The following is a 13,464-nucleotide window of genomic DNA, read 5'->3' as shown; positions in this document are numbered from 1 at the left end:
CATTTGAAGAAAATCGCCTCCCATGGTGAAATTCAAGACGGAGTTTCCAATCCATTTTCAAGACGGAGTTTGAAGTTGAAGCTTGAAGATGAAGTCGGGTCATACTAGATCACATTTAAATCTTATGCATGCTTTAAGATATTTATTGCTTTAAATATGTCTTGATATTATGCATGAGATTGTGGTTTGATTATGTTGCATGATTAAGGATTTTAGTTCACTTAAAACTAACCAACATAGTAAGAGCCCTAAGTTCCAAACTTTAAAATTGAGTTAAAAGGTGTCATTCTAAAATAACGCTTACTTGGATAACCTTTACATCAATCTAGTAATAGTTTTCCGCCATAGCGAGGTATTACTTATTGATTCTAAAGGGGTTAGGTACACAATAGTTGTGAGTACATGTTAGTTTTGGTAAAACTCAACGATATAAGTAAGGAGTCCTTTTATGTCGTGGAAAATTGGATAGGTTTACCTAATATGTTCTTAGACGTACCCATCAACCAAGAGTAGTTTCTAGACTATTAGCAAAGGATTTGCTTACCTAAAATATTTTAGAATTAAGTCAAATTGTGCTTAATTTTTCAATGATTTTGGGGTCTTGGATTCATTTTATTCAAACCTGCCGGAACTAAATATGTCGAATAAAATGCCAATGACTTGTTTAAATTGCATGATTGCTTTAATTTTCAAGTTATTACTTATGATAAATGTTTAGACTTTGCATGCTTCAATGTATGTTTTAACTATTGTTTATAATTAAATATCTTGCACTGCAGTAAATCCTTTTATAAAGGTAACAGTAAATTTCCTCGATTGGTAGTGAATCCAAGAACGATTCACGGAAATGAGAGAAAGTGAGCAATTTAAAATGTACGTTTCTTTTAGCGGCTTTTATGGTTGTTTTCGAGCATCAAAGTCGAATGGCAAACTGATTGGTGCTTGTGAATTCAAAATGCAATGTAGTTTTGAGATCATAAAGCATTGAGTTTAAACGCTCAGCTTTACCAATGGTTAACAACCTAATATATTTGTCCATTTAATTCTCGAATGAGTTTAGTCCCTAGACATTCAAATAGATTGATGCTTAGAGAACTTTAGAAGCTTTTGGTAAGATCATCTAGTTGAAGAAAAATATTCAACATAAATAAAATGGTAAGACCTTTGTTGGAGTGACATTGGACATGTCTAACAAAGTATAAAAGTCAACACTAGAGAAGTCAATTCTTAAGACTATAAGAAATGGTACAAGAAATAGGAAAACAAGGAACAAGTGAAAAGGAATTTACAATTCATTTTCTACTTATAAGTTTATGTTTAAAGAGAAGTGACCTAGCAATCAAACTTCCTTGGTATCATATACCTCTTGAGGTTCTTACTTTGGTAATAACTCAAATGATGGAAGCTAGGATACACTAATAACCTACAAGTGGGAAATGAAGCATGGCATTGCTACATTAGTTGTAGGGTCATCTAGTTTGTTTTAAGTCATTTTGTTCCATAATCAACATACCTAAATTTCTGCTTCAAACACAGAAAGACTCACATTCAAGAAAAACAAAAACAATGTTTGTTTGTTTATTTGAATGAAATGGTCATTTACGGGTTGAGTCATGTATGCTTGATTAAAACAAACAACTCTTTAACAATAAGAACTTTACTAGGTTCAAATCAATCTCTTGATTTGAGTTCCACAAACCTTTAGCATTGTTGCTTAGACCATGTCAACAAGTTAACATTCAAAAGCTCTATTTTGATGGACTTTTGAAAGTAGATTGATTTCTAGATCAATTCAAGACAAGCTAGTCTTACTTGTTGAAAGTAACAAAAGATATGAACTATTGTTAGAACACCTAAACAATAGAGTTCAAAGATAAAGAAAGATTTTATGACTTTATTATTTCACCTAAATTAGGGTGAATTAAGGTTTACTTACTCAATGTGATATAAATTTGAATCTGTTTGGCTAGTTTAAAGATTCAGAAGTATAAAATCCACTTGGCAAGAAATCATAAAGAGCTACGTTAGATCATGTTGATGACTACTTAAGTCAAGAATGATCATCAATGATTGTGTGTTGTAATTTCACGATTGAGCTCCATAAGATATGGTATATCTAAATTGGAATGATCGAAATCAATTGGTACTTGATTCTATCAATGATGACCATAAAGAATTTTCCTATAATTTCTAAAACAAAATGCTCAACTACCAGCAAACTAAACCAAATTCGTCAAAGCTATTGAAAAATGATTTCATAATACTTTTTCAATTATATATATCTAAGGAGTTGCTAAACTCAGTGGGAGCTTAGTGTTTGTTATTCGACAAACTAAGGCCCAAGTATAGATATATGTTTCATTGTGATTTATTCAAATGAGACACAAGGGTATTGTTTCTACCACGGATTTTTGAGAACATAATGTTTGTTTGCTCGAAATAGTGTCCTTTTGGAGATTTATTTCCAAAATGATAAGTGGGAGAAAATAGACCTCGAAAGTCTTCGAGGCGAACAACAAACATAAACGGAAATTCCGGAGGCTTGTCGAAGTTCTTTAGAAGTGGCTTTAAAGAATAGACATCTCTTAGAAGACTTTACAAGTGCTTCAAGGAGAACAAAATATTCAAAGGACTTTCAAGTGTCTGTTGATATTCTATTGTTTGATGTTCTATACCTATGTAGGCATAGAGTTCAGATCAATGAAACTATGAGAATCTTCTATTAGATAGTGAAGAAACCTACAACTTACAGTCAAACTATTATCAAGAATGGTAATGAGTTTGTGACTTATAAGAAAGCTATGACGAAAATAGATTCCCTAAAATGGTTAGAGGCAATATATAGGCTCAAATGATTTAAATGGTTAAAGGCCATAAAACAGAATCAATGTTTTGATGACAAAATTGAAATTTTGTTGATTTGCAAGAATAGATTAACACCTATTGGTTGCAAATTGGTTTTAAGGATGAAAACAATCAAACATGGAAGCGTGTCTTCACACAAATAGATTAGTTGCTAAAGGTTACAAGTAAATTCATGGCATGGATTGTGTTGAAACCTCATGCATAATCGTATTGCTCATGTCTGTAAATCAAGCAATGATAGCATATTGGTACATATTGCAATTGGATAACAAAACATCTTCCTCAATAAAATGTTGGAAGAAACAATGTACATGGTATGTCATAGGATTTGTGGATCCAAATAATGCTTAAAATGAACGCTAGCTTATGAAATTCGGGTATGGATTAAGCAAGCAATTGGGAATTGGAACTGTATTTTAGTGAAACTAATAAGTACTTTTTTTTTGACATAGGATACTAATAAGTACTTTAGTTTCATAAAATATACATGAATAAGAAGTTTAGTGGGAGTACATAAAACTTAATTGGTCCTATGTGTATCACACACATATCTCTCTATTGTGAAATAACATTCAAATGCTAATGACTTAGATTTGAAATTATTCATCAATGATGGACCAGAGCGAAACTTAGTACATACTGGGTATTAAGATATATTTACAAAGATCTTATAATATTGTTTTAGATTAAGTAATGACATTTACTAAATCCAAACACGAAAGACTACATTGGAGATATTCGACCCATATGAATAAATCTAAGTAATGGATGTTTGAACTATGTATAAGCATTTACTAAGTTAACCATCAAAAAATCTAATGAGATTCTTCACCTATATTATATGTCAAAGAATTTTAGCTGGATTCAGTATCTATTGAAATTGGATAGCTAAAGTTACATGAATAGAATTCAATTAAGAATAAATCTGCAAAAGAATTTATCATGTATGATATAATATGAGGATCGCCAAAAATGTATCGTATGACTTTATGTATGACAAACATATACCAATCTCTATTGGTCTAAGTAAAGATCAACTAGGCTGAGATCAAGAAAAACTTATGGTACTTGAAAAGGTACATAAGAATAGTTCTTGATTCAAGGAAATGAAGATAGATGCTAAATAATGATGCTACACGCATAAACACTGGCAAAGGATCAAGCAAGATCCCTTTGGAGTTAACCATTGGCAAGGGCGAGCTACATAGCATCGTGTTTTGAAATGACAACATGGATTGAAGACCATGAGTTGTTGCGTGGGAAATTAAACATTAATTTCTATGTTTAGAGATACAAATGGAACGTCTTCCACATATCTGTGAACTGCTTGGATAAATAAATCCAAACAAAGCATCACTAGCAACCTATACAGTTGAAGTAAAAGTAATTATTGCCTAAGAAGCAATGAAACAGAGTTGTTTATGTTAAAGAGTTCTTCACTAAACTTGGGTAGATCACATGTCTGCTGGCTTGATGGTTCTTCATTGCAAAATGCGTAGAACCACTCTTGAAGCAAGAAAGACTAGATCACAAAATAAACATACTCAAAAGATCTGATCATCCTATTGAAAGGCATTCGATGAAAAGGATATTAAGATTGGCAAAGCATGATAACTAAACCTATGCAACAAGTGAAATACAACACTCACATTGTGGCACTGGAAGTCAAACATAGTTTTGAATTCCATTAATTGTTTTAAAGATGGGTTCGAAGCCGATGGTTGTAAAACATTCAGGTTGAACATCTATCATATATGAAATGTAATTTCATATTCCATTTAATCTTGGTTTAGTATTAAATAATGAGTCCTTTCATTTTGACAATATATTCAAGATAGACTGTCAGGACCAGTCCTGTGACTAAGAAATGTCATATATCAAGTGAGATTGAATGTCAAAAGTTGAAAATGGTCCCTGGTCGGAAGTTTTCTATAAAGGTGGACGCATAGAAAACGCTAGACGACTAGAATGCAAGATGACTAGTAGTTATGTTTCTTGAACTATGTGGACATGGCAATGTCGCAATCATTTGCATAGATACTTACTTGATAAGATTAGTATCGGACAGACCTATGAAACTTTACTGTAACAGATGACAATCTGTCATAAGTAAATTTCATTACATTATTAGACACTAATCCTCAATACTTGGGTGATTTGAGATTACTTGTTTGAGAACTGATTACTTTGACGTTGTGAAGCGTCGCACCGTAAAAGGAGACTATAACGGCAATGCTCAGGTAATCACCTATCAAACGAAGTCTAACCTCAAGATCACAAGATGGGATTGTCCTCCCATAAATCGGGATGAGATGCCGAAAGTTGTACAAGGCCACTCGAAGAGCTAGAAACTGAAAAACGCATGGCCATGCTCAGATGAATCATAGGCTATGATTATTTGTTTATTTGACCAGTTGAATTCTGAAACCGAGAAATACCTCTGGACATAATAAGGATGACTAATCTTACTTTATGTTTATGAGCAGGCATCAAGCGACAAAGGAATTAGGAAATGCACGCTCGTTTAGGAAAGTAGGAAGATAATTTTGGGACGGAGGGTGTATTACATTTTTACTTTGGTGAAGAGAGAGAGAGTCACAAAAGACAAAACGACAAATGGTATTAGTACGTTGAATCCGCTTTTTTTACGGTACTTTATTTACTAAGCTAGTTGACATGGACTATTATTTTTTATTCAATGTTGTTAATAATTTTTTTAATAAAAAATGTTGCATGAAATCGTTACTTGATTGGTCATCCCATAATCGTCCCCACAAGCTCAATATAAGAAAGAGCACCAAACCCAGTCTCTATCCTCTTCCAATTACTCTCTCCATCTTTTTATGTCTCCTACCTTGAGAATAGATTTTTCTCCTTATGGCTCGAATTTCAACTTCCTTAATCAAACATCATTAATTTCTCCAAATTTTCTTCAACGGTACTTAAGTCGTTACTCAGTTACTCTAAGGTTTGGTAAGTTTTGCTCAAAGTTTGTGCAACTTTTTATGTGGTTTTTTTTTTTGTTTTTTTTTTTCTGCTGTTCATTTTAGTGAAGATTGAATCTTTGATGCAATATGTTTGCTAATTTTATTCATGTGTTAATAAATATTAATGGGTAATTTTTGCTGAATTTTTTTTTGATGGATTTGTTTTTTTGTGGGTGATATTTTACTGTTCATGTATGTAAAGATAGAATCTTTGATGAAATTTTTAGTGGGGGCTTTTCTTTCTTAGTAGTGATCTTCATATTACGATATTGTGTTATGGTTGTTCATATTTGCATCAGAGAATAAATTTCCAATCTTCTATATATTTTTTTATTTTTTGGGTGAGGATGAGCCCCAAAGGGCAATAGTCCAATCTTCTTATTTAATATGAGGGTCTAGCCTATTATGCTGTGATATAATTGGTTTAAATTTTCATAAAAGTCCTTATTTATTTATTTATATTTATGATCATATTTATTGTGCTTTTTTGTTTTCTATTTATGATTTTATCATGGATCATGAGTTCTGTGGCTAATTTTTTTTGTTTCCTTGAATTTTTTTTTTTTTGTTTGTTTAACCTGTGTTTTTGAGTTGGCTCCTTAATAATGTTGTTCAATAGAACTAATACTGTAATTTTAGTTGGATATGTTTTAGTTTGTTGGAGTTAAGTTCCTCTTTTATGACTAAATTATACTCTATTTATTTATTAACTGTGTGTGTGGGGTGTTGATTTTGAGTTATATTGTCTTGGAGTGTACTTAATTTTTCCACTATATTCTAGATCATTGGAAGGTTGGTGGGTGGAGCTTTTGATTGCAGTAGTTTTTTTTTTCTTTTTTCTATGAGTGCTGTCTGCTGGAGGTAGATTTGTTTTTGGCTTTCGGGAGGTTTTATTCTAAATTCGATGAAAAGTCTTGTAGGTGGATAGACTGTACCCCTGGAAAGATCAACTTTAAGGGTATACAGGGATGCAGAAGAGTGCAACAAATCGTCAGATATCGTGCATTGGGTCTATGCCTTGGTGGGTTGCTGCAGGACCACAAGATGAACAAATAAATTCACCGAATCTCAATCAAATCGATTGGGTGGGCGAGCACCAAAAGTCTCAGCATGTTATGAGTGGAACACCAGAGAAAGAAAAACAAGGAGCCTTCCAACTTTCCTTTTCTGCTGGTAAATCTGGATTTTGACTTGTTCAACCATTCTTCTTTTATTTGTTTATTTTGAGCTATGTGTTTAATGCTAGTTAGTGTTGAAGGGGCCCTCAATTTGGCAAAAACACTATGGTTTTATTGTTGTCTGTAATGTTTAGTGATTTACCGAGTCATCTAGTTAGATGATTAGACTATCGCATGCTCTGTGCTGATTTATGGCCATACTTGGACTATAAGCTATTTCATTGGCTGTACAATGTTTTGAAAATGGTTAATACTCCTCACCCCCCTAAAGTTAAGAGGTTAGCAATAATTACTAATACGAAATAGGTAGTCTCCTATAGTGAAAAAATAGACAAGGGTAAAACATGGTGACAGAATTCTGCCCATCCTTTGAGTTTATGCCGTATGGGCGTATGGTATAGTTTATTTTTACTCTTGTGATTTGTGTTACTCTTTTTGAAGCAATACTGCAATATTGATTTAAAGGACAACCTTAGAATTTAGTAAACACTCCAAACTCTTGCTTGTTATGCAATATACTTTCTGCTTTGTGTTGAGTGGGATGGAATGGAAGAAGAGATAATAGGCTGAAAGAAAACGTAGAAAAGAATTATTGTGTAGCAATTGAATGTGGCATGCATTTTTAAGACTTCAACTTACAAGAGGTTCTTCTTGTTCCTTGTTCTGTCAGCTTCTAATGACATTACTTAGTGAGAAAGGATCGCTATTTTAAAATTTCTGATGTACTTGTAGTATGGAGATGATAAGGGGTTGGTGAACCCAAGGGTGAGTTTACTTTCAAAGTACTGTTTACCCTCTCTATAGAAAGATAACAGTCTCCGGTTGAATTTCTTACAGTTTGTGTTCGTTAGAAATTTGGGATTGCACATGTTCAGCCGTGTTCTATCCTGGAAAATAGAAAAACTTTATGCACTCATGATACAACTTGGACAGTAGAAAGAGATGGACTTAATCAACATTTATGGTTTTCAATTTGCTGCAATTGATCCGGCCTGTTTCTTTTGGACTGCTGTACTTTGTCATTTTTCTGATAGAGAAGGTTTTCTAGATAAAGCTTGTTCCAAAGCCTGACATGGATTTATTGTAAATCCCAACTGTTGAACTTTGTCTTATCCAATCCAATGGTTTCCCATAATCTGTTTGCTCATTGTAATTACCGCTTCCATTCTGGGTGTCGATGGAAGTAGAAACAAAATTATTAGGTTACCCTGCACGCCGATCCTAGACAACTATGATGTTTGTAGAACTTAAAGACTGAAGAATGGTGATGCGATTTGCTATGGAAATAATCATATATTGTTAGAATCCTATGTTAAGGAAATAATCTTTATCGACATAGGCAGCATTTGTCTTTCTGTTTTTCTCTATAATGATTTGTTTGTCCATGTTTAGGCTCCGTTTGGTAGGGCGTAAAACGTTTTCATTGTAAAATGATTTTCCATGGAAAACATTTTTCAAGGGAAAACACAATTCCAAACTAGTTTTCCTTTGTTTGGTAACTTGAAGGAAAAATGAGAGAAAATGGTGAAGATTGAGGGGAAGTAAGGAGAGGGAGGTAAGGAGGAAAGAAGGAAAAGTGGTTTCCCTCCCTTTCAAATGGAAAAGTGTTTTCCACCTTTGAGGGAGTCATGGAAAATTGTTTTACATCCTTTACCCAACCAAACAATGTAAAATGATTAAAAAGGGGAAATCGTTTTCCATGAAAACGTTTTACGCCCTACCAAACGGGGCCTTAGTGTTTTTGAATATTTGGAACCCTGTATTGTTGGTTTAATAATTACTTGACGAAAATCTTGTGTTTAGAGGAGAACAATAACTCTTTGAAAGAAATCAATGGGCATGATCATCAATCAAACAGTTTCAAGCATTTCTCTCCTCCCCAACAGAAGAGTTATGTTGAGCTTGGACTTGGTCAACCAATGGTAAGTGATGTAAGTCTTTCCATAGATATCTGAACTAATGAATATTGCCTTTTTCCCCTAGTAAACTCATTTTATTCAAATACAATCCTCAGGTCTATGCAAATTATCCCATTGTCGACCATTGCCATGGATTATTTGCAGTTTATGGGACTCAGCCTACGGTTTGTTGCTTTTCTAGAATTATTTTTATGTTGTTGAACTTTTTTTGAATTTCTTTTTTGTCTCTAAATGTCATGAACTAGAATTAACTTAATGTTTAACTAACCTTTGTCATCTCATGTACTTTTTATTCAAGTTCACTGCTTGTTGTGCATGAATTGGTGATGTTATGGGTAACTGTCTTGTAATAAAATGACAAAATAAGAATTTTGGTATATATGGTGCCTGGTCTTTTGTTTCTCTTTGTACATCTATTGTATGCTGTGAAAACGTAACTTGATTTTGTTTTTGTTGATGAGCTTTGAGCCTAAATTTACAGTGGAAACAAGCCAGCTATATTATTGAAATTAATACAATTTAAAACCGATTGATCAAGATTTTGATAACTCCATCATACTTCGTAGTATTTTTAAACCATAGCATCGTTGTTTGTTGAAAAAATATATCTGAAGTGTAACACTTAAAAAACTACTTCTTAATTGACACTATTTCTTTTTGGGAAATTTCTTTTTAGTTGACACGTTTCTGGTTTAGGTATTGCTACATATATGTTAAAATGTCAATCTTACCCCTCTACTCTCCTTCCTCCTCCCCCCCGCATAAGGCCATAACAGCTCCTCATACTCCTCCATCACTCTATTTATCAAATCGCCGGACAAGTCGTCAGAGTTACGATGGCGAATCGAGTCGTTGAAATTGTCAAAACCAGGGGGTGGAGATAAAGGACGGGGGAGGAGGAGGAAATAGGCTATGGGAAAAGGCTAAATCTAGGAAACGGATCTAACTAATAATGATGGAATATTGATGAACATGAAAAACAAGTACCGGAAGAGGAGGGAGGGAGGTTACTGTACGATTGAGATCCAATAATGGAGGAGAAGGAAGAGGGAGGTGGCATTGAAAATGGAACTCAAGAAGAGTTAGAGGAATGTTTGTGGATTAATCGGTAGGATTTGTATTCTATTTAGGTTTAAGACACTTAAGAGAAGATACAATGGCTTCAATGTCAGTAAGAGTAGTCGCCTGGTAACTGGGTTGTTGTGAGTTTGTGACAAGAAGATTAGGTAGTGGTCGTGGGTAGGGGTGGGTAAGTAAGGGGCATCGTCGTCTTTTACTTATCTTTCACACCACCTTAATTTTTTGTTAAACTGTCAACTAATAAAGAACGGAAGAAGTATTTTGTACGCATAGCACCACTCATGCATGTGTAGTCTGATTATTTTTTATTTGCTTGGCGAATATTTATCTGTTAGGAATTCTGATGTTTATTTGATGATCTGAACTTGAAAGTGAGGATGAGAAAATTCTATACCCACTTTTGGGGCTACTACGCCAATTGTCATTTAATCAATAACCTCTACTCGTTCTCTTTGGATATTGTTCACAGCAATACATTATTATCACATTAGCTAGGGTTTCTTTTATCTCTGAAGTATAACTTGTTTCTTTGGATTTCGCACTTAATATGAACTGGTCCGATAATGGCAGGCATGGCTTCGTATATGTGCTTAATCTATGTTTTTTATAAGATTGCCTTCGGAATATTGTGCTTTTCCTTGGTTAAATTTTTATGGTTCAATGAGTATACCATATTGGTTGTAAATTGTGGAAATATTTTAATGTTTGCAATTCAGGGGCGTGCTATGCTGCCATTTAGTGTGACAACTGAAGATGGACCGATCTATGTAAACCCAAAACAGTATCATGGAATTCTACGTCGCCGGAAAATGAGAGCAAAGGAAGGGATGAAAAACAGGTCAACCAAAGATAAGGTACCATTCTGGGATCTGGAAGTGCTTTTGTTGAACTGTTTGACTTTATCGCATTTCTTTATCCGAAGTTTGTTTGGTAGAACTGTTTTATTCAATCTGAATTATGCCATATTGTAAAGTTTGCATCTTCAGTCCCTGACATGTTTTCAAACTCATATGTGCTGTCAGAATGTAACATCTTGCACACTGCACCATTTTGCATGTCAAAATGTTAAATTAATACTTGCTTACCTGTATCACTTTTGTATACAAAATGGATGACTAATATATGGTTTTGATCCCTTGGTATCCGTTGTAGTCTAGGGTTTCAATTCAAACTATGCTGTTCTACTTATGTCATTTTGTGTGTCAAGTAGTATCGTTGTCTGAGTCATATGAAAAATGTATCCCAATGGAGAAGTTTGAATTGCCTATTGCAGGGGCATTTGTATATTTTTATTCATCTATTATGGTTTGTTTTAATTCATTGTTGTATGAGATTTTTGAGTGCAGAACATTTAATTCGTGTGTTTTGGTTTGCATGAGAAGAGACATAATATATTTTACTAGGCTAATAGAGTGCTTTTCTTGCCTCTCCCTTTTTCCAAAATTTCCACCACAGATGAAAGCCTGCCTCATGGCATTAGTTTCCAGCTCTGGTTTTTGATGAACGACATAAATTGGTAATAGTTAATTGTTGCTTGGAGACTGGAGTTACACATAGTTTGCCTTTTAGGCTCTGTAAAATCAATCTTAACACAGATGCATGACCATATTGACCAAGGTTGCGTATTATGAACTCTTGAGGTTTACTATATGTGCATTAGGTTGATGGTTTGTATTGTTGTTTGTGTATTTGAGTAGCCATGTATTTCTGTTTGTATTCCAATAACAGCCGTATGTTCATGAATCGCGGCATCGCCATGCTTGCCGTCGAGCAAGGGGTGCCGGTGGACGCTTCCTCAACACCAAGAATCATGAGAATGAGAAGAGTAAAGAGGAAACAAAAAAGATATCTGAACAGCTGACCTTTCCTTGCTCGCATTCATCAGGGTCTGAAGTTGTTCAGTCTGATGGTGGAAACTTGAACTCCTCAAAGGAGATATCTGATTGCAAAAGCTCAAACTTTTCTAGCTCTGAAGTGACTAGCATGTATTATAACAAAGAGTTTGATTGCTTTGGAATCAATCCTGGTCGTCCTTTTGCTATCCACCCTTTACAAAATATGGAAGGAAGCAGGCAGGGCGGTAACTGGGTTACAGTAGTTGATGGCTGCTGCAACCTTTTTAAAGTTTAAGAGAGAAAAGGACATTAAAAAGGGATGGTTGCTTTAATTGTGGAATAGTTTTCTGGATTAGCAGCCATTCTGTCCCTTAAGCCGCTTGGTTCCAGATTCTGTAAGAAGCGGTCATTCTCTCTCACACTCTCTTCCATTTGGTTGTGTTATCGAATGGCAAGTCATCCTTTGGCTATGAGGTCTTGTTTGTTGCTCAGTTGGAATTCTGGAGCTGCATGGTTTCAGAGTGGTTGCAGTGACAACAGACCTCTCTGTATCATAGTAAGAAACTTTAATCCTAAAGGATTATTTTTTTTATTAATGTTTGTAACATAGGTTTGCTGGGTTGCTTAACTTTGAATCTCAGTATATGCTTGTATTATAGTTTGATTGTCATGTGTATCAGAAAATGCTACTTTGAAATATTTGTAATTAATCATATTCTGATTTGTGAGTACTTCTCTTCTGCTTTTCCTGAAATTACCATTTGAAATTCAAGTGGCCTTGTTGTGCTCTGTGATGTACATTACCTATTCTCTATCAACCTGATACATGGTTGGAAGTTGGAGCTCTTTTCCCTTGTTTGAAATTTGCTAAATAGGCAATCGCAGAAGACAACGAGTCGTGCCTTCAATCTTATATAAGAGCATGTACATTGGTTGGCTCTTTAAAAGAGCTTTTGGAGGACTCTCCCTTGTAGTGTCAGAAAGTTAGTACGGCCTAGAGAATAGAACAACTCGAATAGGAACTGATATTTTATGTGGACACCAAACCATTTCAATCGAATTGACTTGGGTTGTTTTCTATTCACGTCATTTTTACTTATTTCAGAAAAAATAATTTCAGGAAAAATAAGGGTTACCCGGGTACAATTTATAAATAAATTAAGTTTAGCAATTGTTCGTTGGCTTAGTGGTGAATTGGAGCTGAACTTGGTAAGGAGGACCGTGTGTCGATCCCCCGCAACAACAATTGGGAGGATAGTGGAACCTATCCACTCAGAACTTGTCCCTGATCCGGATTATCCTAAAGGTGAACCTGGTGGTAACACACAAAAAAAAGAAGTTTTGGCAAGTTCTAATAAATTTAGATAGGTTCAGATTTTTTTTTTTGAAGGAAAAGTTAATTAATTAATAAAGAGTCATATATACGACATGTACAAGAGAAATATAGATCTAACACATACATCATAAAGTAAATCAAATAAAGTTACTTTCATCAAACCCACGATCGTTAGTTTGGAAGCTGCCAATCCTTCCAAAATGGAAGATATTTGTATGGAAGCTGATCTACAATGGGTTAGCGGTTAATTCTAACTTGGTACGA

At 34.4% G+C, this 13,464-nt stretch overlaps 1 protein-coding gene across 4 annotated transcripts; it reads left to right on the top strand.

Moving 5' to 3' along the window:
- The first annotated feature begins 5,675 nt into the window (after positions 1–5,675).
- On the top strand, positions 5,676–12,595 carry LOC110798979 (nuclear transcription factor Y subunit A-10). Of its 4 annotated transcripts, none has more exons than XM_022004179.2 (6): positions 5,676–5,838; positions 6,765–7,025; positions 8,834–8,961; positions 9,045–9,113; positions 10,746–10,883; positions 11,758–12,595. In XM_022004179.2, exons 2-6 carry the CDS (start codon positions 6,821–6,823, stop codon positions 12,157–12,159), a joined length of 942 nt encoding a protein of 313 aa, XP_021859871.1. In that variant the 5' UTR covers positions 5,676–5,838; positions 6,765–6,820; the 3' UTR covers positions 12,160–12,595. The 4 variants fall into 4 exon arrangements, with proteins under 4 accessions (XP_021859871.1, XP_021859870.1, XP_021859872.1 ...); XM_022004178.2 differs by having other exon boundaries at positions 5,677–5,838; positions 6,773–7,025; XM_022004180.2 differs by having other exon boundaries at positions 5,678–5,838; positions 6,773–7,025; positions 8,834–8,952.
- The last annotated feature ends 869 nt before the right edge of the window (positions 12,596–13,464 follow it).

The sequence above is a fragment of the Spinacia oleracea genome, chromosome 4 (assembly GCF_020520425.1).
Source record: "Spinacia oleracea cultivar Varoflay chromosome 4, BTI_SOV_V1, whole genome shotgun sequence".
NCBI classification, from domain to species: Eukaryota; Viridiplantae; Streptophyta; class Magnoliopsida; order Caryophyllales; family Amaranthaceae; genus Spinacia; species Spinacia oleracea.
This window is presented reverse-complemented; position numbering and strand designations above follow the sequence as displayed.

Coding starts and splice junctions, on each gene's coding strand:
- LOC110798979 (XM_022004179.2), top strand. CDS start 6,821: ATGCAGAAGAGTGCAACAAATCGTCAGATATCGTGCATTGGGTCTATG. Junction 7,026..8,833: donor CCAACTTTCCTTTTCTGCTG/GTAAATCTGGAT, acceptor TCTTGTGTTTAG/AGGAGAACAATAACTCTTTG. Junction 9,114..10,745: donor TTTATGGGACTCAGCCTACG/GTTTGTTGCTTT, acceptor TTTGCAATTCAG/GGGCGTGCTATGCTGCCATT.